The sequence below is a fragment of the Drosophila eugracilis genome, unplaced genomic scaffold, assembly GCF_018153835.1.
Source record: "Drosophila eugracilis isolate 14026-0451.02 unplaced genomic scaffold, ASM1815383v1 contig_1828, whole genome shotgun sequence".
Classification (NCBI taxonomy): domain Eukaryota; kingdom Metazoa; phylum Arthropoda; class Insecta; order Diptera; family Drosophilidae; genus Drosophila; species Drosophila eugracilis.
This window is the reverse complement of record NW_024572675.1, coordinates 677618-703837: the sequence shown is the minus strand read 5'-3', so window position 1 is coordinate 703837 and position 26220 is coordinate 677618. Positions and strand designations below refer to the sequence as shown.

At 44.9% G+C, this 26220-nt stretch overlaps 2 protein-coding genes across 2 annotated transcripts; both read right to left on the bottom strand.

The window, feature by feature from the left end:
* Window positions 1-708: 708 nt before the first annotated feature.
* LOC108102507 lies at window positions 709-19903 on the bottom strand. The gene is made up of 4 exons (XM_017207533.2): window positions 19408-19903; window positions 2340-2522; window positions 2168-2277; window positions 709-2104 (listed from the first exon to the last, which is right to left on the bottom strand). The coding sequence occupies exons 2-4, from the start codon at window positions 2520-2522 to the stop codon at window positions 1099-1101; spliced, it is 1299 nt and encodes a 432-aa protein (XP_017063022.1). The 5' UTR covers window positions 19408-19903; the 3' UTR covers window positions 709-1098.
* A 5154-nt stretch (window positions 19904-25057) lies between these two features.
* Window positions 25058-25586, bottom strand: LOC108102486 (accessory gland protein Acp63F). Its single transcript, XM_017207498.1, has 3 exons — window positions 25552-25586; window positions 25327-25494; window positions 25058-25258 (listed from the first exon to the last, which is right to left on the bottom strand). Exons 1-3 carry the CDS (start codon window positions 25571-25573, stop codon window positions 25197-25199), a joined length of 252 nt encoding a protein of 83 aa, XP_017062987.1. The 5' UTR covers window positions 25574-25586; the 3' UTR covers window positions 25058-25196.
* Window positions 25587-26220: the final 634 nt, after the last annotated feature.

Genomic DNA, 26220 nt, shown 5'->3' with positions numbered 1-26220 from the left:
CGGCGAGGGCCTTCCGACTCGACTGAGTTTGCATTTTTCATGAGTTTCGCAACTCAATTTGGGTACGAATCTGAGATTTAAAGTTCTGCTAAATGAGCAGACGAAAACAAAACAAACTCTGGCGAAACTGGCTAGCATAACCCTTTTTAGCGTTCTCGTCGGATCTTCTCGTCCCAGGGCGCAGCTATTATTTTAGGATTCTGCCAACTGGATTTGATTGGGAAATTTGTTGATTTTTAATTTGACCCGAAAGCAACCCGTTCTTAATGAATTTGCAAAAAGGGACTCGCACCAGCTCGCCCCGCCGAAGGCCACCTCCAGAAGTGGGAGTGCAGTTCCAGCCGACGCCTCTCGAAGTCTTTTCACGTTAAAATCCCTCGATCATTATGTAAGGTAAGCTCATTTAAAAGAGAAAAGCTTATTGCTCTGAAAATTACGCATACGCCGCATAAATCATTCACCGTAAGCCGGCACGGAACGGAGACACAGGGCGAAAATCCGGACCCGACCATTCGCCGAAACACAAATTGCGTGGCTGGACGCCTTAATTGCGGCCTATTTATATGGCCATTTGGCGTCGCTTCCACGTGTTTAACTTGATTTAAATACAATTAAAATGCACAGGAGAACGCGCCACACCCGACGTAATCCGGGTAAGTGCCCCTTCGCATCCTTAAAGCGCCTCCATTGATATTAACAAAGTCCCAGTTCGGTGTTACACAATTAGCTCTTATTATTACAATATCTTTTGGTTCATACACGAATGCCAGCCACAAGCTGTCCAGATTCTTACTATTATCGAAGCTTTAGTTTTCGACTAAGGCGTTAAGCTATAGACTCCTTTGATTTGGGATTGTTAGCAGTTGGTTTCTTTGCATTACTTTTACATTAAAGTATCTTGGTAGCGTGGGAGAAACTAGGCTAGTCCTAACTAATCTTAAAGTATCTAATTCGTAGGTGCACTTTCTATTTACATTTCCCACTCTTAAGCTAATCCTATAAATGCATCTTTGGTCCAAACGGTACTCGTTTTGGGGCTTCTGTGTCGATCCACCGGCGTACTCCTGCCTATGTACATACTCCTGACTAATTGCTTCGCTACAGGTAGACGAAGTGGCCCAGTCCCTTGGCCGGATTGTTGTTGACGACCTCCGCTGTGAGTTTGGTGCTGGGATTGCCATCCAGGTTCTGGGACTCGGTCTCTGCCACCGGCATCAGTCTTCCATAGACTCCGGCGGACGCAAAGCGGGCGTTCATGTGAATGTCCAGGAGTTTCTTGTCCTTGCCCAGTGAGGAGAACGAGTGCGAGGCGGTGCGGATCTCACGTATGTTGTACACCGGACTGTAGACCCTAGCGGGTGACACGGACACCGCCAACTGGGGGGCGACAGGCACTGCAGGCGTGGTCTGGTAGAAATCCCTGCGCAGAGCACACTCCGTGGAATTGTCCGAGGAGCCAGAACTGCTGGCACACTCGTCCTCATCCCCGTCATCAGCATCCTCGCTGCTGTCCCGGCTACTGCAGCTCCGCAGATCCTCGGAGAGCGACAGATCCGATTCCAGGGAGAGCTCCAGCAGACTTGTGGCATCCTCCGTCGCCTCTGCGGCCTGGCCAATGGCCTCGTTCAGGTTGGCCAACAGTTGGCGGCGGCGGGCGTAGTTGGGCGTCCGGCGCACTAGGAAATGACAGCCCTCGCCCCGCTTCATCCGCTCCATCTGGGTTCGAAGTGGCAAGTCGTCAGGGTGCAGCTTCCGCTGGCACTCCTGGCCGGGACACACCTCGTAGAGCGAGAAACTCTCGACGGGCTCGGGTGAGCTGTAGCAGCCCAGGAGCAGGTGCAGCAACTCGTCGCTGGTAGTCTCTTCGCTGATGACCAGCGACTTGTACTGGGAGCTGGGCTGCAGGGCGGAGGTGTGGACGCGTATAAGGCCGCCCGGCTTCAGTTGCAGGCAGAAGCGTGACTCGCCCTTCGGGTGGCAGGCCTGCATGATGGCCGGCCGGGTGTCGTCGTCCAGGACCAGGATGGTCTTGACCCCGGCACGGCGCACCGCCACCTCCATTGACAGGTAGAATAGCCGAGGGTCGCGGTGGCGCATCTTGAGGCTGTAAACAAATGCAAATCGAATTAAGCCCCGTCGAAAAATGAGAATAAAACAATTTGCTTACCGCCTTAGCAGCTGGCCAATCACCTCCTTGCTGGTGGTGTCCCACTGAATCCCGAGGGTCTTGTACTCGATGTCGATCTTCAGGCAGTTTGTGTACACCTTGATGGTGGTCTGTTGGAGGGAAATTTCGCATGAGTTGGGCCTTTCAGTAAGCTTTCCCCAGTGGGACTCACCTGTGGCAGCTGCTCGTTCAGGCTGGAGTAGCTCGAGGCCCTCGATGGAGTCCTTTGCAGTTCCGTAGGCGGCTCCGGGCTGCCACACATGGAGCTGGCGCACGAGGAGGCGTGGCTGGAGGAGCGAAGGGAGACCGAATCGGAGCGATTTCGCAGCGGCGAGATTTGCACGTGCTTCAGCATCTGAAAGGGAAGTGGGAAAACAGAATGCGGGTTAGTCATACGATCTGCGGATGCCCCAACCTCTGTCTTATTCATTATGAATGCTTCCTGGAAAACTCTAAGAGCACTTGCTGCTCTAAATGAAGTGGCCACATCCGGTTTGTTGTAAAAGAGGGTACACATTAAAAAAATTGTACTCCCTTTTTTCGAAACAAGATACGATTTTCCTCAACCTCTTTCGAGATATAAGCCACGCAAGTCGAAAAGAGGTCGATAATTATTTGAGAGTGTACCGAGATTAGGGGCCAGTCACTTTTGCCGAAAGTATTCCCGGCAGGGGAATAGTTGATGTACATCCGCAGGACAACTTTGAGCCTACTAGGAAGCTGGTGTGGCGGGTAATATTTAAGCTCTGTGTAGGCAAACATGGGGGCCCTATTGGGCGGCCTCGCACATTGCCTTTCAGTACCCCTAAGTATGCGCACATATAGCCCCGATGAATGCAGCCACTTCCAGGCAGCTGCCAGCACTCATTGAAGCATGTAAATGAAGGGGCAGATATTGAGGAGTGTCCTCAGCAAAAGCATCTCTTGAAGCGGGGGAAGGGGTCAGGGGGCGCTATCGAGGGATGATGCATTGAAATTAATAAAGGGTTCTCACTGTTGCAGCCCCACATCGCTGCACCCTTCACGGCGGTGACAATGAGCCATGAATGGACGAAATGGGCCGTGAATCGGGGAAAATCGCCGGCTGACGTTTGATTGAAAGCCGTACCTAGGCCCCGACCCCACTAATGTTCCACGACTTCCCCTATGTTCATGGATCCAGAACCAGCCAGGCATTGAGATTCATTCGAGGCGTGCCGCTTTGTGAGGCGATTGCAAGCGGAAGTTGGTGGGATCGCCGCAGCCCAACATCCGGTTATTCAATCCCCTCAGAGCTCTCACCATCTCCCCACACATTCCCGCATGTGTGTACTTCTCTGTGTATCAGAGTGGGCCTCTCGTTTCCACTGCTGTCCAAGCATATGGCGAGCATTCTCTGCCCCCAATAATTTGCATTAATATAATGATTGAAATGTGAAAACTTTGGGAAATGGGAGCGATGGTTGCGGAGCCTCACACTATTAATTTGAACGGGAATGCAAGTCGCCGACTCCGGAGAAAGTGAACCGTGGAGAACCAGCATAAAATTTCAACGAGCTCTGGAGCAATGCAAACAGGGAATTGCGTCGGAGTTGCGACTGCGGGGGATCGGGGACGAGGGGCTTAAGTGCTGACGTCTGCTGTTCCCGCAATTAGCGGCTAATGTTGCAGAGTTTCACGCCAAGTTGGAGCTCGGGTCATTGCGAGTTTGAACCCGCCAACTCATCCTAGTCGCAAATACTGGGAAAATGCCATAGAACTACATTACTTGCCAGAAGACACTTTTAGGCAACACTCGAGCGTGCTCTTGGGAAATTTAAATCCATATTGGGTTTATGGAATCCAATAGAATCCACATTTAAGAACGTTCTCGTTCAGCAACTTAACTACCGAAATGAAAATATGTACTTCCCCCCTCTGGGTTAGGAGTTTTCTGTAAAATCTGAGCAACCACTCTTAAGGCGTTCTGAGCGATAAACGGAATTGGGTTCAGTGGGTAGCTCTTTGCTCATCTGATTTGCTCATGCGATTCAAGAAAATTAATTCAGAACTTGGAAGAACCAACAGATAAATAAACGTAAATCGAATAAAATGTTTGAAATTGAAGATGAGAAAAAGTGACAGAAAGTATATTTAATGCGAAATTGAATTGGAAACTCGCATAAAATTGTCCGTCCCTCTGGACACGGCACATAGGAAGAAAGAGAGTGGATGGTATGAAATGGTATGGGAGGAAAGCGGGTCCCTGGTAGGATGGAAAATGCTAATAGGATCTCGTTTGAGGTGCCAAATGGAAGGGACGAGGTAAGTTAAGCCGATATTAGGCAAAGACTTATGGCCATCAGAACGAAACAACTAGATTTGACCTCTTATTGAGCTGCTTAGCCCTAGTTTCAACAGAGATACTGTGTCCTAAACTTTTCCAATTATGCCATCGATGCTGACCCACCCACACCCACACCCACTCATCCCGCCCCAGGGCCAAAGGAGCCAGAAAAGTCACATAAATTCCACGGGGCAATACAGAGTCGCAGGAGACACAGAGCGAGACGGAGCAGTAAGTAACTGCCAGACAGACATGGCTGAACCTACAACTGCTGGCAAGAAACAAAAGAGGCAATAAAAAAACAGCTGCAGACGGGAGTCGGAAGCTGAAAGATGCCCAGAACTTGCGAGGAATGTTTTAATTTCAACTTCTCGGCACGGAAGTCGTGAACGTTTCCCCCAAGGAGATGACAGCATCACTCTCGACTGAAAAGTTTTCCAGCTTTCGCAGCAAAAGAAATTTTAGCATTTCCCAGATTGATTTTCGGCTCAAGCACTGCCTGATATGCAGATATCAACAGATGGGGATCATATATTACGCTGAGAGCCATGGCTCACGTATCCATATCCAACTGCCCCTTCCGCCAAGGATTTCCAGCTTCAAGAGCCATAAAGTGTGCATCCGTGACATTCAGCATGGAACGAATGTCCTTGAACTTGTTGCTGAAAAGCGCAAACTTTGTGTTTACCGATTCATATTTGAAACTTTATCAGAGGAGGGCCGTTCCTTTATCACTTTCACACATTCGAGAGGCAAACGACCAAAGGATTATTGATTGAATTTCCCCGGCAGGGTGGGGGGCCAGAAAATACTTTCATGGCCACCAGACTAGAAAAAGGGACCGAGAATAAAGTCCGTCAAAGGGTCTGAAAACACTTTGTCCAAAGAACAAGGAAAGATGCTTTAAGTGCGAAAAGGCACACTTTAAGTGTCCAGAATCTTCCGAATAACTTGGCTGACCTGACGGCCGATGAGATTTGACTGCCAAGTTACGTTTTCTTTACTAATCAAAGAAGCAGCCCGAGAGGTTGGGTGGCAGGAGCTCCAGCCAAGACGACAGCCCCAACGCATTACCCAAATGTGGCCATCGTCTCCGACGCCATCGGTTCCATTGTCAGACTGCCGAAGACCAAAATTGCGCAGGAGATGAAAAATGGCAGACAAAACACTCTCCAAAGGGCGAGCAAGGGCGGCATGGCAGATGATTTGTATATATCTGTGTGACAAATATCTGCAATATGGGATTATGTGACTGCAATGTATTATGCTATTAAATTCTGATAGACTTTCACCTTTCCACTGTTAATTATGTGCAGTCATAGTGGCTCATTTAAATGCGGTCGAGTCTGATGGAAATAAATAGGTTCATGCAAATAAATGTGATGTAAATGAAATCAAACCAGTATGTAAGCGTGAGTCTGTTTGACTGTGACTGCAAAATGACAGAAGTCAATATTTAAAAAACCCTTTCGAATCATATGTTGCTCTTACATATGTGTGCCTACGTGCATATTTAATGCCTCTGCCATGTGGCAGGGAGGGGCCGCGTTGTCGATAATAAATCGCATTTGCGTTTTTTCTTCAATTTAATTGATGAAATTGACTTGCAAAAGTCGATAAAGTTAACAGTTTGGTGGGGAATGGTTAAGCGAGAGGGCCTCGTAGATGGACCCACTTTTGGATTCATTGTTCTAGCTTATTTTGCCTCGATACCCACCGAAGCGTTTCCAGAGATTTTCTTTTTTCATTTACTTTGCGTATTCTTAGTTGAGTGATTTTCGGTGTTTCGCTTTACGGTTAATTTATGCCCAGCCTGGCTCTATTTTTACTTCAGACCTCGGTAATGGTGAGTTAATAGCTTTATGGAAAACCGCTAAGTAACCACTAAGTTAAATGGTGAAGCTGGAAAATTCTGAAAAGTTCCGTAGCTTTTCTTGGACCGAAAGGCGTCAACTGAAATAATAGTCGAAACAACCCACCCATAAACATAAAATAAGCTCCGTAGCGAGCCGTGCTAATTAATACAAACAACTACGGCAAAAAAGGATAAACTATTCTCGCAATGTGGCCGTAAAATTAAAGCCACAAAAAGTGGCAGAAAAAACTTGCTGAAAAACTCTCTGTCTCACTAACATTTATAATGCAATGCTTAATCGGGGTATTTATTTATCTTCGGTGGCTTTGAGCCCCCTTAACCATTTTTTATTGGTTGCCGCCCGCCGCCCGCCGCCCTTGTAAGCCGCTTAGCCGCCCATTCTTTTTTAAGCCATTAAAAAGTGTTGCACAGTGAGGCGCCATAGCCGCGGTGGCGCAAAAAGTCAAACAATATCCAAATTAAATTCCTCTTTTAATCAACTTTTCGCCGTTTCGGGCGCATTACGGGGCCAAAGGGGTTAATTTCCGGAAACAACTCCTCGCGCCTGTTAATTGGCGAACTGCTCGGTTCGGTTTTGTTTCACTTATGCTGCTGCCTCCACGTCTTTTGTTTCTTTTTGAACATAAAAAGCCTTCAAAACGCATTATATCAGGCCAGGCGCTCCTCATTAAAATGTTAGTCGAGAAACCAAGAACTGGCTCTGGCCTTAAGAGAAGCTAAATGCGGAACGCAGACTGCGAAAAGCAGGGGCAGAATGCAGGGATGCAGCCTGTTGGATGCTGGATACTGCAAGGGCTCCTGGCACCAAGGCTGCCGCTCAAAATAGAGTCAAAAGGGCAAAAGTGCGCCAGTCGAGCATGAAGCGAAATTAAGAGTAGCGCGCACAACAAAGACCAGCTGTGGCTGCAAGTTATCGCGATGCAGCGAATCAAACTTCCCTCATACAGGTCCGCACTGTGCAAAAATGTATCTTTCTGCCATGCTAATATCTAAGGTCTCAAAACGTTAGCCAAGTCTTTCGGCCACGTATTCCCCAATAAACTTCATTTGCAATGCAATTTTTAAAGTAGCTCATTGAGCTTGTTAAGCACCTACACCATTATTGAATTAAGTATTTGTCCTAACTGCCCCGCCAGCCCTGTCGAATTTGTTTCATAATTTTCCGAGTTTTCTAGCATCAGCATGCTCAGCCTGGAGCGCCATTTTTAGCATATTTAAGCGGCGCCCTTTGGAGAATGCAGGTTCCCAACTACCCGCCAGTTATTATGCAAAACAAGAGCCGGTAGATTAACATGCCAGCAAGCCCCTCCATAAGCGTACTGGAAATTATGTTTTGGAAATTATGTAAGCATAAAGTGAGAGGTAACTGCAGTGCCCAGCGGGAACAGCATTTGTTCAAGGACCCAGGGATGCGTAGATGTTGTCGCCATGTCAAAGCTCCACACAAAAACACAAAACACACACACACACCGGCAGTCCCACACACCTAAGCACGCAACAATGGGCGGAAGTGGGTGGTTAAATGACAGCCTCACATGTCGGCGATGACAGCAGAAATAATTTCCAATTATTTAGAGCATACTTTTGGGCATCCAATTTTCCAACACCCATTCCATGGCGCAACCAGCGAAAGTGTTAAAAATTTGTGGTCAACTAACACCAATGACATTTGGATGCTGCATTTGCTGCGTTTCTGTCACCTCATAATTTGCATACATAGCGGCTCTCCGAATGCCAAATGAAATTTATAGCCAGATCGATACTCATATGGGTCATTCGCTGCCACACACACTCAGTCTTCATGAAGTCCAAGCTCAGAAATTGTTACAAAACTCCAGCTTCAGATCCTCCAGTTATGCTTATGCATTAAAACAGAGTCCTTCCTGAAAGAATTGCTTCACAGAAGCTCCATTGTTTGCTGGGCAAACTTCGTTAGTCGTGCCTTTGTAAGTCATTTTAGAATGAAACCGAAAGGCAACTTAAACAATGCCCAAATTACAATTTCAGCACAGCAATTTTGCCTGTTTTTAAGGGCAGGGTGGAAGAAGCTGCACGAACACAGGCGAAGCCCTGCTCCTTCCGTTCATAAATTGCACATTTTAAAAGTGTCGTAAATTTTGCGTAGGTGAGAGAATCAACTATGAAATTGAATCGAATGCATGAGTCGGGCATTGGCACACACCCACAGGAGCGTGTGGAGTTGGGCCACCTCACCCATGCACCATCTACACACACACGTCTAAGGAGGCACGTCCGATTCGCCGTTGCATACTTTACAGCGAAAAGTTTTCGGCTCTCATAAATTCAGGTAGCACTCCGCAGCATATGCGATGTGTGGAGGAGGGCGTAGAACAGAAGATTTAGGGCTCCGCTAATAATTGCATACTTTTTTTGGCATAAGTTATGTCTTTTTACGGTAGTAAATTATGAATTTTCGCGCTCGCAGTTTTAGTTTCACAATTATTTGGCTTTGAGGGAATTAATTATATTAGTTATTAAATTGCTGCAATATCAACTGTGAAAATGTAAGATGACTTCGAAATTTGTAATAAAACGCTGCATACCCTTAGGCAGCTTTAAAAATTGTTTGAAACCCTCGGCTAACCTCGAGTATCTTGTCAATGCTAGACCCTCATTCAACCCCACCCGATTGACATCGGGTTCTGGTTTTAAGACAAGCCAGCAACTCATTCGCACTGGCGTGCATCCCAGTCTCAGCAAACAGGAAGTGCAATTGAAAGAAGCACTTCCCAATCATTAAGCAGCGGCCAGAACAGGAGTGGATGGGAGGCGCGGCTGAAGTGTTTTCCAGTCACTTCCGCTGGATGCTAGCAACTTGTTGAGTGGAAACGTGTTCCAGCCAAGGAATTTGCCTGCCGCATAAATTCTTTTCGATATGATTTATAGCTGCTCCGACTCCAATGCTTTTTGCATCGCCCCATGTCGGGAACTGGTTCGAAATGTATTTGACATCCGGTAGCCGGCAAGGAAAAACAGAAAATTCCATCGTTATGCTAAATAATGCTGGATATATTTAAATTGTTGTCTTGTGGTCTATAGTTACTCGGGTGCGGAGCGGACTCGGAGGAGGGATGCTGATTTGATTGTACATTTGGCACACCAATCAGAGGAGGGATAATTGGACTCCTCGTAGCTGCAGGACCACTTCTGCAGGAGACATCCCACGTTGTCGCCCATCCTTTACCGTTCTGCTGAATGTGGAAATTCCTCAAATTGACATGTCCTTCTGCACGTACCAACAATTGGCACTGGGGTGAGGTGGATGTGGATGCAACAGCCTGGCAACCACACCCTTACAACCCACAACCCCATATTTTTTCCACCACTTTCTCCAAAGTGATACATACTCGTATAACATTTGGGATTTTTCGTTGACGTTGTAATATTTAATGAAGTCGCGCTGCTCTCAAGGGTTTCTTCAATCGAAGCCCTGGAGTTTCTGATCGGCTGTCCTAATAAGACACATACATAGTGTTCTGCTGTTATTCGTTTCCTGACTATTTCCAGCCGCGAACCACACCTTAACTTCAAACTAAGGTTCTTCTCTGATCGGGGAAATGGAGGCCGGCATTCAGTTTCCTTGCTTCCTACTCGATGTTTTTTGGGTATGTTCGGTGCGTGTGGAAAACAGGAAATGTAAACATTAATATGGCCAAGTGAAGTACGGAAATTCAATTAGACGGTAATGAGAATCGTAAGTTGTGCCATAGGGAAATGGGAGAGCGGAACCACCTGCTACGTAGGCTCTTAGAAAAGTGAATAGGCGAAACAGTTCTCCAACTTGGAACCTCAAATTGAGTTCAGGTTGAACGTGTCGTTTGCCTGCCACCAAGCCACGGATTCCACTCATTTGACAGATTGATTTCAGATGGGCTTGGGCGACGTCTTTTCTGCGTCTTTTCAAGTTATCTAATTAAAGTTTAGGATACTTAAGTGCATTGTTGGCCCTCAGGAGTGTCCCGAAAACCTGTTTAGGACACAAATGCCTTAAATGCTCCTGGCCTCCTCTCACTGTCACTTTTCTCTGAATCCCTTTTGGCATCGGGCACTATTTGCTGTCAAATTATTTGCTCAGGAATTTAAGACTATTAAAAGCAGGGCAGCGCTTCAACCGCTGTCGCATTACGCAAAACGTGAACAGTGGCTGGGTTACATACCTACGGAGAGACATACAGACGTGCAGGGGTTTGCATATAATTTGTGGCCTGCCCGCGAACAAAACCAACAAAGACCCCGACACACAAGGGAAACAGCGTCGACTGAAAGGTAAACAGCCGCCAAAGGAACCCGGCAAACCCAAGTTAGGGCGGCAAAATCTGGGGCAAAAAATGGGGAAGGGGCCTGGGTCGGGGGATAGGGGATAGGGGATCGGACTCGTTTCTGCCATCTTAGCTATTAATTTTTATTTGTCTTGGCATTTCGAGCATTCCGGAAAGCTGCCTGTTGCTAAGCTGAGCAGAGCTCGAATTACCTTATGAATAGTTTTCCCGCCCGAAAGAATTGGCTGCCAGCTGTGTTTGCCAGTGACGAAAAGGGAATTGGCAGAACTACACTCAGCTAGTGAATCGTTGGACAAGTCGGAAAAGTTTTTAAATGAGTCTGTCCGATAGCTAAGGAAACGTAATGCGAAAACGTTAGATAAATACCAAGTTTGAAATCACTCCTCGTCATGTTTATGTTTCTATAAGAAAAGGTTGAACTAAAGGCGGATATTTTTACAAAACTCCAATAAATCTTAAAGACCAAATTGAAAACCTAGTCAGCCTAGGTGGTTGAGTGTTTTTATACATAAATCGAATGGAGACAGCTTTTAATAGCTGCGTGGTTCCAGTTTCCCGGTATTTCCCACAACATTAATCAATCAGACGGCTGTCCGCATGCAAAGTGCAACCCGTGCAACTGCTTCCTTGGCCAGTCTCCCAGTTGCCCAGTTTCCCAGGGCCACGCGACAGCTGCCACTGGGTGCGCATTATGAAAAACCATATGGGAAAATCAGCAGAAAGAAGAAAACAGCATGCAGCATGGGGAACGCCGTTCTGAGCCACATCGGCAAAACAATCTCGCCACGCACATATGCTTTGGCCACGCCAACTCTCATCCCAGTGATGAGATTCACTTGATACGGCGAGTGGAAGCTGATCCGGCAGCTGACTTGCAGTCCTTCGCCGCATCCATATCTACAGATAGCGATGGTGCAGTGTGGGAATTTCGCTATGAGAAAATGAGGCAGGTCCCAGCTGCCTTTGTTGCGCTGAGATCTCTTGAGGTAGCAGGTAGCTGTGTGCATGTGCACAACATGTGGAAAGTGCGGCAGGAAAATGTGGAAGTTTTGATAATGTTTTTCCCCGGCATTCTGAAATCCGGTTCGTGTTTAGGGAAATCGACGGCCACTTTGATTTTGATTTGTGGAGCCATTTGCATGGACGCTCAACCGAAATACGTTCCTTGTTGCTCCAGTTTTCAGTTTCGTTGGATCTGAATGCGGCTTCCGGTTTGGATGCGCGGGTGCTCAGCATCCACACCGTCTTTATCCGCAAGCCTTAGTCCGGCAATGTTCCAGATCAGAGGTCAGCGAGTGCTAACGAGACTCACTTGGCCCGCATCGTGCGACCTTTGTTGCTAGCTAACGCCTACTATTAAAGACAATAAACCGAAAGTAAGGTGTGAAAAGAGGTGTGCCTATCTCTTCAGGTAAAGGGGCTTAGTCGTAAGAGCCTAAGTTGATGCATCGCCCACGATAATTGTGTGGGTCGATCGAGCTGTCAGGGAGCTCTATGAGTTCTAAGAACCACTGACTTTTTCAGCTGAGGGGTGTAAGGAAATAATGTAAAGTTACGAGATTAGTACGCGGCCTTACTTGTTGTACATAATCGATCTTTTGGTGATTTACAAAGCCACTACCCATCCATAATTTAAGAAATCAAAAGAAAGTCATTTTGGGACGCGGTCCCATTATTTCCTAATTTTATTGTGATTACCCAATATTTCTACCCTTCTTTTGAAAATTTCCAACTGTCCATGATGTCAACGGATTCTTCCCTCCGAAGTTATCAATTAGTAGTTCTCACACTTGATTTCTTTAGGGGCACTTCCTGCCTTGGCCACAAAAAGAAATCCACCAATGGGTTTCCTTCCCTTTTTCCACTGGCAAATCGAGGGAAATTTATGAACCGCTCACAAAAGTGTTTGGTAAGCGATATTTTGTCAACTGGACAATTTGTCGGCATGAGTGGCCAGATTCTTTGTAAGCGAGTCTGTATCGCAGACATTCCATTTATTGCGGGCCACGCTATACAGGAAGCTGATTGTGTCTGGTCCCCAGAAAATGTGTTTTATGTAACTATTCTATTCAAAGGGCCATAAATTACTAGGAGCCGGGAATGGCCCGAGGGAAATAGTTAGTTTCTAGTATTTTAATGAGCTCTGGCCGTAAGCCTTGCTGGTAGCTTTGGCCATCTTCCCTGAGACGGAATTTCTGAGGAACTGCGAATTAAACTAAACTGGTTTTCGGTTTTCGGTTTTCTGTTTTCGGTTTCCCGAATTCCCCAGAGGAAGCACAGCAACGAGCTAAATTTTTGCTCGCTAAGTACTAATGAAATTACCCATGAAATGTGTTTGTGCTGGACAGAATGCGGACTTGGCCAAATTAGATCCAACTGGCCTGTTAATGGATTCAGCCCGACTTGTGCTACTAAGCAAACACCACAGCCTCTGCTGATAATCAGTGACTTTAATTCCACGGTAAACGCCGATCTAACGCTGTTCGAGCAACAAGTTAGCAGCGATTCCCTGGAACTTAAATGTCAGGCAACTTCAGAGGTAGAACCAGCTCAGGTAAGCTTCACCATCGAATTACTAATAAAACTTTATGTCAGTGAAATCAAAACGGTGTAACCATTATATTCCGCCCTCTTAATCTGAAAGGCTTCCATTAAAATCGACTTATGATGCATGCTAAGTCCCAATCCTCAACGTCCATGGTAACTGTCAATAGGAAATGATATTTAAATGGCCAGAAAGACCGTCCGGAGTATAGTTATCAGCGCAATGCCGACTTCTGTGGGTACGGCACGTCATTAGCTCTAGACCTCTGACTAAGTACAGCTCTGACTAGGTATGGGCCGTCGGGTGGGGCAACAGCAAACATCTCCATCTCCAGCGGCTATTTGTCACGCTTTGACGTAGCCGCTGCAGCACGAGCCGCATTCGACGACAGATCTTAGTCACAGATGCCAGGTTGGGGCACTTACTGGCGGTCTTTGACCGGCTTTTCCCTTGGGCTTTTGTGGGCTTTCCCCGCGTCCGTCGGCGAGTTGGTACTGCTGGCAGCTGCAGCTGCTGGGACATGTTGCAGGAGGTGATTGGCCCCGGCAATTTTGCTGTAATAGCAGCCTGCAAAATGACTTGGTGGCATCCGACTCGATGGGACTAAGGCAGAAAGTGGACGCTCCGGTATTTAGTGCGAGCTTGTGATGCAATAACCGTTAATGCAGCTTCCCCCGGCGTCTTCCTGGCCATGTCGGAAGCTAGCAGCACACACACTCTGGTTCGGGCTCGTATAAGTTAAAACAACGCGCTGTTTGGGAAAACCACAACAAAACGATGCGGGGAAATCTCGATATGACAATCAATTAAACTCAATTGTTGTTCAATTAATTAATCAATTATGCATTTTTCATATTGCGCATTAATGTAATTTATTTGTGCCGCAGAACAGAATTATTCGCCACTCGACTGAATGTTGCAATGCAACGAAAGTGGAAATAATGGTTTACAGTTCGCTTCGGAGAATAAATTGGCGACTATTCGCTAGCCTATGTCCCATGGAACCTTTTCGAAATATTCTATTTAATATTACCTCAATCTCTCCCCGAGCGGTTTGTACTTAAATGCCTTGGGAGGGCATTCAGAAGCCGTCAGATCGAAGTGCGTGAAAGTCGCACTGCTGGCCATCCCACATCGTTGAACTTAATTGAAATATTTAAAAATTACGCATTCTGGTAGTGGGCAAGTGGGCAAGTGGGCAATAATTAACCCCTGGCGCTGTTTTTTATATTGCACTCCATTTTTGGCTCGCTGCTTTTTTAAGGCAACTATTCATAAATCTGCAGAAATCCTGTCATATTTCAAACGCTCTGCAAACCGAAAGCGTTCGCCGCCTCATAAATTTTAAATAACCGAAATAAAACCGAAAAAGCATAAGGCTTTCGGTTCTGGACGGAAATTATAAATTCAAAGCAAGAGTGCGGGGTTTCTTTTGCTTTTAACTTTTTACTTTTCCACCTTTGGCTGATTTGCACAATTACAAAAGGCAAGCGAGATTTCGATTTCAGTTTTCCACGGAAGCCGCTTAGGTATTGTGTTCTGCTTTTTGCGGCTGTCAATAAATTATTTAAAGTCGTTTTGCGCCATTTATTTTAGATCCCGTTCGGATGGGTGTTCAAAATGTTTTGCAAACCTATATGCGGACTTTTCGGAAACGCAACCCCATTCAAAGCCCGCACAAAGGCAGTTTTCCCAGTAGAATTTTCGATTGTGATCCAAGGCAAGGTTGCCTTTTGTCTTAGCTGGGAGACGTACAAAACGGCATTCCCCCATGCAAATTGCACATTTGTTTCGGATAAATCAGCTAAAAATACTACACAAATTTGAGTCCCACACTTATAGTGATTCCCCGCTAATGCCTTCCCAGTCACAACAGGCCAAACAATCATAAATGCTTGGCCTTAAAAAGCAACATGTTGGCATGCAACTGCATCTCGCCCACTTTAAAATAAACTGAAGAGCCCGAAATTCCGGGAAGACTACGCCTCGCCCTAATGAAGTTATGAGCTGCGGGAACAGGCTGTAATATTTATTTTTGATGCCACTCTTTCGTCCATACTCCATAAATACGATGAAAGCCGGGGGAAGCTTCCCCTTCGGCGCGGACAATTAATATTTTCCATATATCTTCAGTTCTCTCTCCAGAGTTATGCTTATTGGAGTGTCGATTAAGTTGTTTTAATAATAAGCAGTCTCTATATTAAGAGCCCTCTGATATATGGCTTATCTTACGGGCAGCGCGACCGCGGGATGGATTTGCAGCGGGCCTTGCTCCTATTTCAGAAGGCACCGATGGATGATAAGCGCTCACATGGGCATGGTACTGCGGGTGATTCACTTACATTGGTGGAGCAGCCCCTTGAAGTCGAGGTTCAAGGCGCTGCTCATAGGCTGGCAGTTGATATCGTCAACGTGGCAACGGAAGACGGAAAGTTGATCTCTTTTCGAGTGACCTCCACTACTTCTGTCCAGTGGCACAAATCAAACGGTCCTCGGCGCAATCACAGAAAACTGTAAACTGCAACCGTCCGGAGGGGCCGAAACGTCGGTCACAAAGACGAACTGGAAGGGCAAAGGGCCAGAAAAGTTGCCAACCGATTCTCACACAAATTTGCAAACGCACAATTAAGTCGCCTGGGAGAGGTCCTCTGGAGCTTCCTGCAGCAGAGCCCTTGGAACGCATGATGGGCCAACGAAAAAGAAGTCCTCAACTTGTCATTCGCCAACAGTAGCCGAGTGACCAGCTGGGGCGGCAGTAACAGCCTTTAAGTTGGTCGATTTATCACGGCTAGTGAGGGGAGAGCGAGAAATGCAGTTGTGTGTAGTTTTTTACCCCTGCTCTGGTTTTGGGCCTTCGTTTTTGTGCCAAGTTTTTGCTTTGGCCGTCGTGGCACTGACTGATGTACAGAAATTAATAACGCCCAAATAGAGCTCCAAAGTGAGCAGGCGCTTCGGTTTTTTCTTTGGCTCAGCTCAGTACAGCGTTTTTTATAATCCGGTGAGTTTCCGGCCTAAGCCCTTTTTGCCCCCAACCACTGGGTGCTACACGCATATTGATTACCAGGCAGTCGAAGCCAGCTGGGAATCGGGGGATACGAGTGTTTTAAAGGCGAGTAAAAGTTGCATTTGCAGGGGCAGTTAATGAATCCCGACTTGTCCACTTGCTTCGGCCAGAGGGGCAGCAGGAGCGAGGCAATCAACTTGTAGTCCCACCATTCCGCATTCCCACAGTGCATTAAGTTCGAGACCAAGGCACAAATTCCTGTCCCAGGACGGGACCTGGGAAACTTAGGCAACAACAGCAGAAAGAGCCAAGTCGAGAGCAACAAAATCACTTGCGGTTGCATTTTGCGGTTTGGGCCAGCTTTTGCAGCAACAAATGCGGGCCGAGAAGCTTGCTCTTCTTTTGGCCGTGAGAATTGACGCTTCCGCAGGTGGGCGGAGCGGAGGCACGTGTTGCCATCCGGCGGTGGAAAGTTAAGGCCGAGCAGGGTTTCCCACTCGATAAGATGGCCCTGGCGAGATACATTTCGCAGTTAGACTTACGGTCGAATGAAAGTTTTACGAGGGATGAGCCCCAAACGAAAGGTGGCCAGAAGCTGCTTCCAACGGGCCCTAATGGATCACCCGATCTACTGGAAAAGGCGAGAAAACGAAGAGTAGAAGCCACGCTTAGACGGAAGAAAGTTTGAGATAATCATCTTGGCCATAAAACGAGGTAACGTTATCTTGTCCGTACAACTTAATGAAGGAAAAACGAAGTTTGCAGTCTAGGGAAATTTGGAAAGGCATTTCTCCGGTACTTCAGTAGGAACAGCCTAAGCACATTCTCTAGCACCGATTTCGCAGTAATCAATCTGAATTTCAAATCTGCTTCGTATGACTAATACAGGTTTCACCGAATGCCAAATCGATGAGGAACCACTTAGCACGAACTCCCCAAAGCCCAATCGTTCCGAACTATAACCTGTAGTGCTAGATACAGGTGGGTAAGGCGTCATAATTGCTTTACGGCACTTCATTTCACAGGTGGTGTACCGAAAACAAACAGTGAAGGGGCTGTGTGTACCTTGGCTTTCTGTTAATTAATTGTTAACAAAACGAAGTGTCAACAAAAATATCAACGGGGAGCCAACAGCGGGAGTAACAGCGCCAACTTCCATTTTCGCTGACTTTGTGCCATAATTTAAAATAAAGAAGTCGTATATTATTTTTCCATTTCGCTGCTGAACTTGTTTATTGAATTTACCACTTTAAAGGCGCTGACTCAGTACGATTTTCGCTGTAATTTAGCCAAGTTAGCGCAATACGTGAATCGAGGTTGCCATGCGAAAAGGTCTTCAGAAATACCCCGGTTCGATGGAATTGTGAATATTTTAGGTTGCAAATCAAGTTTGGCTATAAGGAAGGTTTTACCAAGCAGCAGATATGCATGATCTCAGAATGAAATAACTTAATTTAAGTAGTTAAAGTTTGTTGTTACTATCGGCAATACGGCAAGTACCTCTGAAATACAAAAGTCATGTAAGACAAATTCGAGTTTTTCCATTTTATAACCAATTTTGTACAGTTTTTATTGATTGACAAATGCTTTTGTCTTTCCAATGCTTGCGCGGGTGTGTCTTTGGCTTAATGAAGAAACAATACCTAACTGTATATGGAGCCAACAACTTCCGAAAGCCATAAAGCCCATCATAAATTACCAAACGGATTATAGAAATCGTTTGTGGATACCCAAGTTATATGTATTCAATGGAAGCCTGAGTTTTTAACGAAATAATAATACAAACATCTTTCAAGTTTCAAGAACAAATTGAAATGTAAGAGCCAAGATCTCCGGCTAAAGATAAATTACCCCTTAGCAAGACCACCCTTAACTTCCTCCGCGCCCTCTCCTCCATCCATTAATCAACAATCTACTTCCCTTCAAAACGCCCTGCTAAGTACGTGGGTGCAGTACGAAGACTAAATGAGGCGAATATCCTTTCAAGGGTCACGTTTATCCAGTTATCAGCCAACAGACGTAACGTTTCTAAAGCACGGATTTAGAAACCATACCTGCTACCAATGCCGAAAAGGGCGTTACACTGTAGAAAACCGCACTTGACAGTAGCGGACGAGCAGGTAGGCCCAAAACCCAATATATGCCTCACGTAGAACCATGAACCGCAGGATGGGATCGCAGCACAACGAATCCCACGAAGCGCATTGTTCTTGTGCATTTCCTGATTTTTAATTAGCCAAATAGAAGCCAACAGAGACAATGTTACACTTGGTTGTACTAACGTGCTATTCAATGTCTGAAGCAAGACAATGTTCCAGATCAAGTTCTCTCGTTTCACGAGAGGATATTAATTCGGTTTCAATATAAATAGCGAAATGATCCAAAAGCCAGCAACAACAAGACCGCTATCATTGAAGTTGGTATGAGCTTAGTTACTTCGGATATTCTCTACCAACGAGACTCTTATGTAGAACTGCTTTAACTAGAAAGATTCCCAGGCGCTGGAGGCTACGAAGCACCTTAGCCAAACAACACGGTTGTTATGATATTCTTAATCGGAATCCCCCAACGAGCGCCATTGCTGACCTGAGCGACTTCATTCATCTGTTTTCGAAACAAAAGAGACGGGTTTTCTCACCGAAATCGGCGAGATATTCATCAAATCAAATTGCTATTCGAGACCCAGGCTTAGTGGCACTCATAATCGGGCAACAGACCAACTTTGACTAATTAATGAAATGTTTATGCATTTTCAAAAAATAGCTGGGAAGGTCTTTTGTCTGCCTGTGTGGCCCCCGATGGAAATTTGAAGCATTTGCATAAAAATGCTGAGCAAATTGTTGAGTTGCAGATCTACGGATGTGCAGTTGTCGGGGGCCAAGAACCGGACGATGATGTCCACAAACTCCGTATTTGCATTATAATCCCACAGATGACCTCGGGGAGGAGGAAATGACTTGCCAGCAAGTTGGTTACCGTTTCGGGTTCAACCAACTCTGACCAGCGAAAATGCCCCGAGATCTTGCCGCAATTCGACGATTGAGAAAAGAAGGAGAGTGGGCTGAGAAAATTCTGGACTTTCGACGGAGCGAGATGAAAACCAATCGGCCAACCAGATCTCGTCCACCAATCAAAACTTTCTAGAGGAAGACAGTGAATATTGGGCCGCAGCGAAAACTAGACCAGATATCCACCGAACTGGGGCTTACCTTCGAGCCAGTGAGATGTTTTATCCAAATGTGATTTGCGCGTATCTCCAGACTTTACAGCCCGACTTTGATGGATGGCGGAAAAGAAGTCCGGCGAAGACAAGACAAGGTCGCACTGTTTTTGTTTCAGCCTCGTTTGTTTTACGGCCCTTTGGCTGGCATTAAGTTATATGTACTTCACATGCACGGCACATCGCTTCGCGTATCCAAAGGTGTGTGTGCGTACGTGTTGCCTGCGGAGGGCAACGTCACTTGGGAAACAGGTGCACTCAGGAAGCAGGTGCAGTGATTTTTGTTTGGCGATGCACTTTCAATCTCTGTCGGAATTTGTTCACTTATTTTTATTTTTGATCTGACAAGCGCACCAATTTTATTTTTGAACCCGATTTTATTTTTGCCCGCACGTTCACTTTCGTTCAGATTGACTTGCTACCGTTAGCCACCACGAAGTGTTGGAAATTATACAGCGCAGAAGCAAGTAGACCGGACTCGTCAGTGTTTTCCAACGCAATGAAGCCGCACGGCTAGCGTCTGCGAGGTCTAACCCGCTGAGAGTCGCATTCAGCCGAGAGAGAGCGCCAAACGAAGAGAGCGGCTAGCCAGTGAGCGGATCGAAACGACGTAGGTGTGGGTGAGTGTGCTCGCTGTCTCGCACTCTCTGCACTCAAAGAAAATACCATTAACTTTGTGTAAAACGTCTCTGCTTCAAAGGATTCGTAATTCCCTTTGGTGGAGCCTCTGAGTTTTTAAACCTTTTTCAAGCTCGAAACCAATAAAATCTTTCGTAATAAACTTTTTATCCTTGAAACGGGTTCGGGTCGCAAAATATTTTCATCATTTATTAATTAACGATTCTAAGCAGAGTGATATGTTGAGATACTGCTAGCTGAGCTGAATTGGGGGAAATAAGAGAGTTGGTGAGTGGGCTGGTGCTCGAGCTACCGTCTGCCGTGGGCGAGTGAGCGGGCGAACTAGTTCGCTCTCTTGAGAACGAGAGGAAACTGGTTTCCAGTCAGACTTTGCCGGCATGTGGGTTTCCTCGTGGAAATCTGCTGTGTCGATGGGAGGGGGAGTCGCGGTCGAGCGACGCCGGATGGGCTTGGGCAGAGCTACATTTGTATGTAAGTGACCAAAGTTGAAGGGCGAGGAGCGGCCCCGAGTTTTCTGATTGGAAGCATATAATAAATCTCAGAGTTCTTAGAGCATATGGCCTTAACTAACATTTGCGGCTCATTTCGACTCAACTTTGTAATTTTGTGAAATCATAGAAATACCGAACTATAACTTATTTACTGTAACCTTTCCTTTGAATCGATTTGTACATTGGTATCCAACACTTTTATGAAGGTCATATTCCAACCTATTTGGGATATATTTAAGGAGCCTTACAGATTGATTATGTATACCAAAAGATATGGCAAGATATATCGAATTTGCATGGACCACAGCAATCAATTTGAGACTGCCTCGTCTAAGCTGAAATCCTGTACCTATATCTTCAAACGCAATTAGCAAGTAATAAGTTTTGAACTTTGGCCTCATGCAAATTGAAACGAGCAAAGGAAAGTTCAAACGTTTAATTCCGACAAAGGTTTAGCTTGGGTTTTTGCCATGTCTTGCTTTTTAACCTATCAGACACAGCGAAGGAAAGCAAAAGTTGAAAAATTAATTATGACAAAGTCAAAAAGTCCAAAAATTGTTAATGAAAGTGAAATTATCATTAACGAACCAAAAACAAAAACATAGAAAAATTTCATTTGTTTGCTCGATAATTTGCGGACGGAAAGGAAGCAAAAACCAGCTGAAGAGCAGAGTAAAATTCATTAGATTATGATAGATGAAGTTGATGAGTGGATGTCGGTGATGGATTCGCAGAGTTGTGAAAAATTGAGCGAAAAATGCGGAACCGATTTTGTTTGTTTACCTACTGAGGGTGATTTAATTAGTTGGAGCACGGCAAACTTATGCAACTGACCCGGGGCGGCAATTAAGAATTCATGAATCCTCATGAATCAGACCCTAATTAGAGGTCGCCATTTACCAAATTGATAGATGTCTGTCCGTACGTTCTCTGTCTGCTGAGTGGAGCAGCAGACCCTCGAATACAAATATTGTCCAAAGGGCATTCATGTGGAGGGAAATCGAATAGGTATGGCTAAAGAGTGTCACAGCTTGACCCCTGCTGGGGAGTACAAAAAATTACATCTTGTAGCTAAATGCCTTTCACCGCCCAACGGTTAAATATTTGTGGAACACGGCGTGGACATGAAAATGGTATCATAGCACGCTTTTCACATAGCCGTGTGAAAAGTACACAACGGCCCTGGCAGAGGAGCGTTCTTGGGGTCCAGCGTGACATGCTGGTGATCCAGTCGGGTTGCAGACGGAGGCGCTGAGAAGGTGAGTTCCAGTTACAGAAGTCGCTATTTGCCCAGCTTAAATACAGTGAAACCCACATAGCTGCACTTGAAGTGCCACTGGAAAAGCACAATCTTCAACTCTTTCACAGGTGCATTGGCAATCTAAAGAAAAAACATTTTTTAAAACAGGATTTTGATATTTAAAGAATGTTTCTCGTCAATTTATCAAACCTAAGCATAAATAAAACTAAAGTTTTGTACTTCAGGGTACTTCAGCCTGTACGCGGATGTTGCTGTAATTGCCGACTCGACTTGGCCGGCTGCAAGTTAATGGCGAATGGCCAGCAGCTGCCACAGCCAAAACAGACGTGCTCCAATTGTAAACAAAAATGCTAGGGCTCGAATCCCCAAACACACTTCTGTTGCTCTGCATCTGCAGCTCCATCTCCATCTCAGTCTCCATCTGCATCTGCTCCGGATGGAAGCGAAGTCTGTCAAGTGGGTTGCGATTCCCTTTTCCCCTCGCTACCAACTTTTTGCGTGCTGAGCAGATTCCCTAAAAATAGTAGCCGAAGACCATAAATAAAACCGAAAAGGGGCAGAACTGTGAGGCGTAAGCTACTGTTCATGCAATCGTTGCATGCACCGCGGTGGAATTCAAACGCTTGTTTAGACCAACAATGGAGGCCTGTTAAGACCTCTTCAGATAAACGAAATGATAGGATTTGGAAGTTGTTTGAATCGGAGCAAGGTGATGTCTAAACACCACTTAACCTAATCGAGAACCCCTCAATTGGCAAGCCCCAACCGAATGGCAGTATTGCAAAGAAGCAGCTGATATCGGCTGCCCGATGGCATCGGTATCAATATCACAAGCAGCAACTTCCGATTGCGGCGTCTGTTCAAGTGGCAAGTGCCACGAGCGGCTTAAGAGGACCTTTTAAAGCAAAACCAAATAAAAAACGAACTTTCAGCAGCTGAAGGGTGACAGCTTGGCGACCCAAACAGGTGGCATCGGCAGTTGGATCAGAGACGAGAACGGGAGTGTGGGTCAAGGGACTGAAGGGCTTCCGCTGAGGTCCTGGCCAAATCGTCGCCAGGTGGCCAGGACCTTGGCCAGGCCAAGTGAGAAGGCGTCGAAGTATCCAACACATGGAAGGGCATAACTCATTTATACTCATTTTTCGACCTCTTGTCGAGTTTTTTTTAGCTTTCGCAGGTAAGCTATTCCCTGAATCCTTTTATACTTTAACAAAATTTTATAATTTCAGCTCATTTTTAACTGAATAAACTGTCAACTACTGCTAAAACCGCTCTGTATTAAGCTATAAATACGTATTGATATTTAAATAAAACGCATGTCTACATTTCGCGTGATTTATTTTTGTTTTCTGCTTGCAGTCTCGTAATTAAAGTGATATATTAATGCTTGATGATTTATTATGCGAACCGATTTCTTTTTTGGCCAGTTAATAATTAATAATTATTCTCATAGTCTGAGGTTCGGTGTGGGCCAAGAACGTTTTACGTTAATAATGCGCTTTAAAGTTGACGAAGGCAGCAAATATTGGTCGGTTGCGTTTCACTTCTAGCTAATTTTGGCCTAATACTCCGCTGAAAGCGAGACATTAACTTTCGATTTCGGTCTCGTTCATTGTGAAACTCTCTAAAGACATTGCACGGCGTAATTCCCTATTTATTCTCCATTAGTCCAATTTTCGAGTAACTTTAAAGTAGGTATTATCGATATTTAATGCTAGATTTCCATCTGCTTATTAACCATTTCATTTACAAATAATGCACGCCCTTGTGCAGTTTCACCAACGGTTCCATCCAAAAACCTTTCCTAATCACGGATCACGAAAACACTTATGTAACGTTGGACAAATTGAAAAGCGAAAAGCTCTTTAGGGAAAATGGGGCGCACGAAAATGTACAGGATTGGGTTTAAAAAACTGGTGGAGTGGGTTTTGACAGAGAAGAGCAGTTGGGTGCAAGATGGCCCGTATTCATCTGCTCTCAAGCTGAATCCGTAAATGCCTAATAATGTAGAAAGCCTTGGCCCAAATTGAAATGTAACTTTCCAATATCCAATAAAACTCTAATAAGAATGGGAATGGCAGCATTCTGAATTTGTGGTGTTAACTATCTTCTTCTATATAATTGTGTAACGTTTTGTTTGAGCCAAGAAGTTGGGATGCACTAAAGTTCGATTGATAATATTTGTAAGTGACATATTAAAATATTCCCACTTATTGGTTGCACTTACTCCAAAATAGAAAAGTAAATCACAACATTTGTTCAACATTAACAGCTTCTCCCTAAATACAACCGTTCTATATGGCCGTTTTTATCCAGAAATTATTTTCTAAGTAGTGTAAATGCGAAAGAACACCCAGATACAAATTCCATTAATCTTCTTTCCACCGAGAAAAAAATTAAATAAGTGTTTGCATCGCAAATAGGAGACCGAAACGAGTGTTTGCATTTCGGCAAATCCCATCCCAAATGAATGGATATAATGATGGATACAAATTTATTCAAATATTTATATGGGGTAAGAACAGTGTGAAAAAAAACTTTAAAAAACATAACTTTTTCTCCTTTAGTGACGACTTGGGTCCTTTTAGCCACCAGCCAGGATAATCTCGACCTCCAATATATTCTAAGGACCATCCAAAACAATACCGGTAACTAACCGAAATCGTGCATTTTCTTCTAAATGCTTAAGGCCCCAGTCGGTTTGCCTGGTGAAGAGCAAACCCTGGGCATATCCTTGCAGGTCAACGAACCGAACATCAGCTCCAAGGAGTTTTGCATGAAGAGTTTTAGAAAGGCGAACCGCTTCGAGATGATCAATTCGCTGCAGCGACAGCTTATCCGAAAGCTGCACTCCCATATCTTGGGTCAAGTTGAAAAGTGCAGCAACCTTAGACACAGGGTCTACAGGCTCCTTGCAAGTTACAACAAATTAAGGTCCGAATTAAAAGCTCTCAGGCCGCAGAAAACAACAAAAGTGGCGACCACTTAAAAGCACAGATTCCAAATTTAATAGGTCGAGTCAGAACAGTAAGAAAAAATATTATGACAAATTGTGGCGATTTGATTTTTATACAATCGTAAATGAATGTGTTTTGAAAATTACATAGAGAAAGCGACGATTTATAAAAAAAATACAAAGTCCAAAATATGTATAATTTGTTAAATTTCTCGGTCGGTTGGATTAGTTTAATTTTATTTATTTTTTTTGAATACTTGACTCACTCAAAACCAAGATAAAAAGTACAAAATTGAGGAATTAAAATTATATTTAGTCACCGATAATTACAAAAATAGCGACAGTTGTCATTGCCTTCCACTATAAATCAAATCAAAATATAAAATATTTAGAAAGGATTTTTCATCAACTTTGACCTTGAAGAATATATTTTACGGCCTCGGGCACCTCGGCTTGCCTTTCGGGCACTTCCCCTTGACAATTTCGGTGAAAGCTGTGGAAATGAATGGATAAGAATTGATGCACCAACCAATTTGGAAAACATATTTGTTCTCCTCTTACATGGGAGTCCCTTTTGCTCGCGACGGCATGAGATACGCTCAACTTGGCACCGGTTCAGGGCAGAGAACACACAGGAGCCATCAGAGGCCTTTCCACAATGAACATCCTTTTCCCAATCGCAGTCCGTGCACTCGTTTTCCGCATTGGCTACCTGCAATATTATCGAGACTTCGAGTAGATGTCAAATTATTAGCATAAGCAGTATATACAATGGCTCGGACATACCAATTATGAGATGGATCTTCATAACGACGCTCAGTTTTCTTAGTACTTCCAAATACTCAAGTTTTGTACATAGGAATGTTTGTTTTTCTCCAACTGGATTAAATATGGAAACGAAACGCATTTGAAACGGTTGGCATTTCGGTCTGTCCAAATAACTTAGCTTGGTACACCGTGGGACAAATTCTAGCAGAACGAATTCCAAAAGCGAGGAGGTTATAATTCCCAAGTGGTTTTAGCTTCGCGCGCACGGATAGCTGAGGTTGGTACAGTTAACTATCAATAATATCAATTTATCCTATCAAGAAATATGTTTTATTGTCGGTTGAAAACGCTGGTATACTAATAATCATTAATAAAAGATTTAACTTTCTGAAAACTTCTCCTTTCCACAATGAAGAAATATCTCAAAAGTTACCTTGTAAAGCGTGCCCTTGCCAACCAAAGTCTGTCTCTGAAATCATAGCAATCCATATATTTTTATGACTGGAGCGGTGATGTGTTGTAAATTGATTGATTTTATGGCGAAAGGCACTCTTTGAGGCTTGAATGCGCGTTATAAAGTGGCAGGCAAACGATTCGAGCACATTGATTCGAAGCAGCTGTGCAGTCGCAATGCATTTGACTAACCTTCTTGCCGGAATGGGTAGGTTGAATATTTTAAAATGTTTC

Bases quoted from the DNA above. Each gene is read 5' to 3' on its own strand.
- LOC108102507 (XM_017207533.2), bottom strand. From the start codon at position 2,522: ATGCTGAAGCACGTGCAAATCTCGCCGCTGCGAAATCGCTCCGATTCG. The intron at 2,278-2,339 runs GTGAGTCCCACT...TCCCTCCAACAG, and splicing joins TGAACGAGCAGCTGCCACAG to ACCACCATCAAGGTGTACAC. The intron at 2,105-2,167 runs GTAAGCAAATTG...ATTTGTTTACAG, and splicing joins ATTGGCCAGCTGCTAAGGCG to CCTCAAGATGCGCCACCGCG.
- LOC108102486 (XM_017207498.1), bottom strand. From the start codon at position 25,573: ATGAAGATCCATCTCATAATTG. The intron at 25,495-25,551 runs GTATGTCCGAGC...ATCTACTCGAAG, and splicing joins GAAGATCCATCTCATAATTG to TCTCGATAATATTGCAGGTA. The intron at 25,259-25,326 runs GTAAGAGGAGAA...TCATTTCCACAG, and splicing joins CGAGCAAAAGGGACTCCCAT to CTTTCACCGAAATTGTCAAG.